This window comes from Phalaenopsis equestris, unplaced genomic scaffold (assembly GCF_001263595.1).
Source record: "Phalaenopsis equestris unplaced genomic scaffold, ASM126359v1 Scaffold198594, whole genome shotgun sequence".
Classification (NCBI taxonomy): Eukaryota; Viridiplantae; Streptophyta; class Magnoliopsida; order Asparagales; family Orchidaceae; genus Phalaenopsis; species Phalaenopsis equestris.
In genome coordinates, this window is record NW_018218508.1 from 48,165 (window position 1) to 52,266 (window position 4,102).

The 4,102-nt window shown below is 31.6% G+C and overlaps 1 protein-coding gene across 1 annotated transcript in view; it reads right to left on the bottom strand.

The window, feature by feature from the left end:
• The window catches only part of LOC110035621 (rRNA-processing protein EFG1-like), a 19,742-nt gene extending 17,374 nt beyond the window's left edge, over window positions 1–2,368 (bottom strand). Inside the window, 2 exon segments of the mRNA XM_020739880.1 lie at window positions 48–177; window positions 2,106–2,368. Of these exon segments, the coding sequence (XP_020595539.1) occupies window positions 48–177; window positions 2,106–2,258 (283 nt within the window). The 5' untranslated portion in view covers window positions 2,259–2,368.
• Window positions 2,369–4,102: the final 1,734 nt, after the last annotated feature.

Genomic DNA, 4,102 nt, shown 5'->3' on the forward strand with positions numbered 1-4,102 from the left:
TATATATATATATATATATATATATATATATCTATAGATCAACACACCCAAAAACTTAATCTTTTTATCCCTCAAGAGTATCTTGCGTTGTATTGCCAACCGAGCTTTTGTCTCTTGTTGCTTCTTAAGTTCCTCCAGCTTCTGCTCCTGAAATACCCTAATTTCAGGGGGAAGGTCCTTCAAAAAAAAAAAAATAAAATTATGACTTTAACATTAGGCCATAATTGCAACCCCTATCATATGTCAAATCATAACAAGTAAAACAGAAAATTTTCCCTGAAATGCATTATAATATAAGGATAAATAAAAGTTAAATTTTATAAAAGCACAAGTAAATGGGCAATTACATGGATTTTAATATTAGGATGTGAAGAAGCCAATGATATCTGAGTCGAGTATAGCAGAAACGAAAATATTAAGACGGGCGTATAGTAAAATTAAAAATGATAAATTAATGAATGATTAAGAGTAAAAGTTAGAGTGACGTCTATTAAAGAAAAGACAATTAAAAATAAACTTAGGTGGATTAAATATATACAATAGATACCTACTAAACAATTTGACAAACTTAGCATCGAATGATTAGCAAAGGGGTAGATCTAAGGTCACATAAATAAAAAATGTTTAAAATAATTTGTGAAGAATAGATTCAACACTTCCAACAACACTCAACATGAACTGAAGAAAAATGAGAATTTATAATACTTTGCACAAATAGTTGGGACGAGGCTAAGAATGTAGATTATCAAACTTTGCTCACTTACACCAACAATCAACTTGTTTATCATAGCACATCACATCAGACTATATCATTTACAAGCTTATGCATAAGAAAAAAAAGATTCTCAATTTCATAGCACAAATTGTTCTTATAAACCAAATATATCTACAAGGGTAAAATGCACAAATGCTTCATCAATGGAAGTCTATGAGAACTTTTACACAAAAATTTTGTTAAGATCATCCTTGATGCCATTGTTGTATGAAAACTATTGATTGTCATAAAAACGTAGCTTTAAGTCATAGAAGAAAACAATTACTAACTAAAATGATATGTCCTATACATCAAAAAAATAGGAGGACACAAAAAATTTTTTTCTTTAATTCAGCAATTTTTTTTCTTCATTTCATGTGCATAAACGATTCTACAAAATCAACAAATGTAAGTTTATACATCAGAATGATTTGATAACCCTTTTGGGCTATATGTGTGTGCAAGTGATGAGTTTAGACTTAATTTAAATAGTATATACCAGATTAAATTGACCTGATTTGGCCGAGACGTAACCTAAACCCTACATAGATCTAAAGCAAGTTCAGCATATACCTAATTCAAGTCTACATCTAGCATGAACGGAGCCAAATTCTTACTCTAGACACTAAAGAAAGGACGACAAAGCCAATGACTCGCTTCCTTATGGGCAAGCCCATCCATTATTACAGGAAAAGGTAACTTAAATCATCAATCCCAAAGGCATGCCTCCCTTTCCTGTCATTTATATATACTTTCATTGTCTTCATATATAGTTTTACACATAACTGCTTTTTTGGTCTGTAGGAATGCCATCATTTTTTAAACTGGAAAAATGCCGAAATAAGTCTGAGACAGGAGCTTCTATTAATTTAATGTCTTAGTTATATCCATGGAAAAAGTTTTGCAGTACTAATAACACAAAAGAATGAGCTAAGACCAGGCTCTTATAAACCATTCATCTGCATATCATTTTTGCACATTACATGCAAGATCATATCTTATATCACTTTTTGCAAGCGGCTACATCTAACCGGAAGTAAAAATTTCTCCGCATTTTGCAAAAACTCCAGAAGTACATTACAATATCCTAATCCCTTAGGATTAATCAACCATGCATGCAGTGAGCATTCCAATCAACAACAGACTCCCAATACTCAAACTCTCATTCGTTCACAACCAGACTCAAATTAATAACACTAAAATCTAAGTAACAGATCCAAAATGAACATGAATCAGCTAGCAGACAAGCATCATAACTCTAATAGAACAGAAGCTAATCGCAACTGACCAAGCAGAAATCCCTAATTGAAAAAAAAATGAATTTAAGAAGGACTTTAAAATTATCGAATACCTTGCGAAGAAAACGCTCCGTGGATCGTATCTGGTTCTTAAGAGAGATAGAATCTTTCTTCTTCAGTTTCTTATCCACCCCCAAACTGTTCGACCGACGGCCAAGTTGCCGCCGTCCCTCCACGCGGCGATGGGCGTAGCCGCCATGCGCCATTGAAAAGACCCGACGATACTCAGACGAATCGGAGATCTATCGCAGAATTGGTAGAAAAGCGAACGTGAGAGAAAAAGGATGGGTTTCTACGGTTGGATTTTACTGAAGGAACATATTAATTCTTTGAATTTGCACCTATTTCTGTTATTTGCACATCCTAAAGGACCAAAACAGTACTTTTACATATCGCACACCTAAACTTCTCTATTTACACTGGAAGCACCCAAAACTTTCAAAAATCCTGAAAGAAGCATTCCGTTGGCACCCCCGTCTCCTTCCTCGTAGCGTCGGCATTAGTTGTTCATTATTTTTGTTTTCCTTAAATAAAAATAATTATATATTACACCCCTAAGTGTATCTATGACTAAGAGAATTAGCATAGGTCATTCGGTTGAATGTTTTATTATATATATATATATATAATTTTAAATTTGAAAAAAAATTATTTTGAAATATGAGACCGAACAGATCTCATATATTCACTAATTTAAATAATCGAGCACGATATTACAAGTGATAATTCTTCTCGATAAATGAGAAAATCACTCGATAATTGTCTCAATTATTCAAATTAAAAAATTTATGATATTTATTTGATCGGCAAAAATTACCAAGAGATCATTCTCCTATCTAATATGAAGATTAGATAGAGTTTAAATTATCTGGGTTACTAATTTTCTTATAGGTGCAAGCCTCTATAATTTATTACATCTCAAACAACTTAAATCGTTTAAGAGAACTCTGGATTAAGATCGAGGTTTTGTCTTCAATAATTCAAATTTTAGTTTTCACGATTGTTCATAGAAAAATCAACTGAGAGAGCCTCAAAGAGAAACAATTATTTTGAAATTCAAATGAGCGAAATGTAGGAGATGTCACAGATACTAAGAAGATCTCAGTGACTTCTCAAATTATCTTATGACTTGACTTTACATTTTAGAAGTGGTGTTTCTTAATGTTTTACTCCCGTAATTTATTAATTTAGTGTTTACATTTGCACAACATATAATTATGCAAATAGCCTTAAAATATGAGGGTGTTTATGTGATACCTAACAATGACCTCGAGATCCTAAAAAAAGTTATGCATTCCACTCATTTTTGTTCAAAATAATACTTATCAATTATATATATATATATATATATATATATATATATATGTTGATGAGTATTATTTAAAAAAAAGTTAATTGACTATAAGGCTACAAAGGTTTATATATAAACAAATAAAAGTTTTAATTAAGAAAATATAATAAAAATTATTAAATTAGATTTAAATGATATTTTAATATAAATAATAGTTTTTAAATCTTGCCCCAACCATTAACATCTCATGACTACGTGATTAGGGTTGTCAAAAGGACTTTTTGTTAGTGAACCACTTGTTCGTGAATCACTCGTGTTCGGCTCGCTAAGCAAACGAGCGGAACACGAACACACTTTTTGAGCTCGAAATATAAACGAGTCGAACACCAAGTGAGTCTGGACTCGCTTGTGTTAGTCTCGTTTACACCGCTAGTTTTGGCTGCTTCCTATGTAAAAACCCTTTAATATTAAGTGGTAGGTATGTTAAACTAATACATGTATTAATGTAAATGCCCCTGTTTTGAATAATGCCTCTCCCATTAATGGGTGGTAAGAACTCCAAATACAAAAGAAATATAAGATTGATTTAGAATTAAATGAATGAGAATTTAGGATTTGCCTCGGTTATCATGTAGATTTTGATTAAGTGGGCTGTGTTAAAATAAATATGTATATTATTAGTCATATTTGAGTTAATGAGATCTTTTTCTTAGGTGGGCTGTGAAAACTGTAATATTACATATATATATATGCAGGATT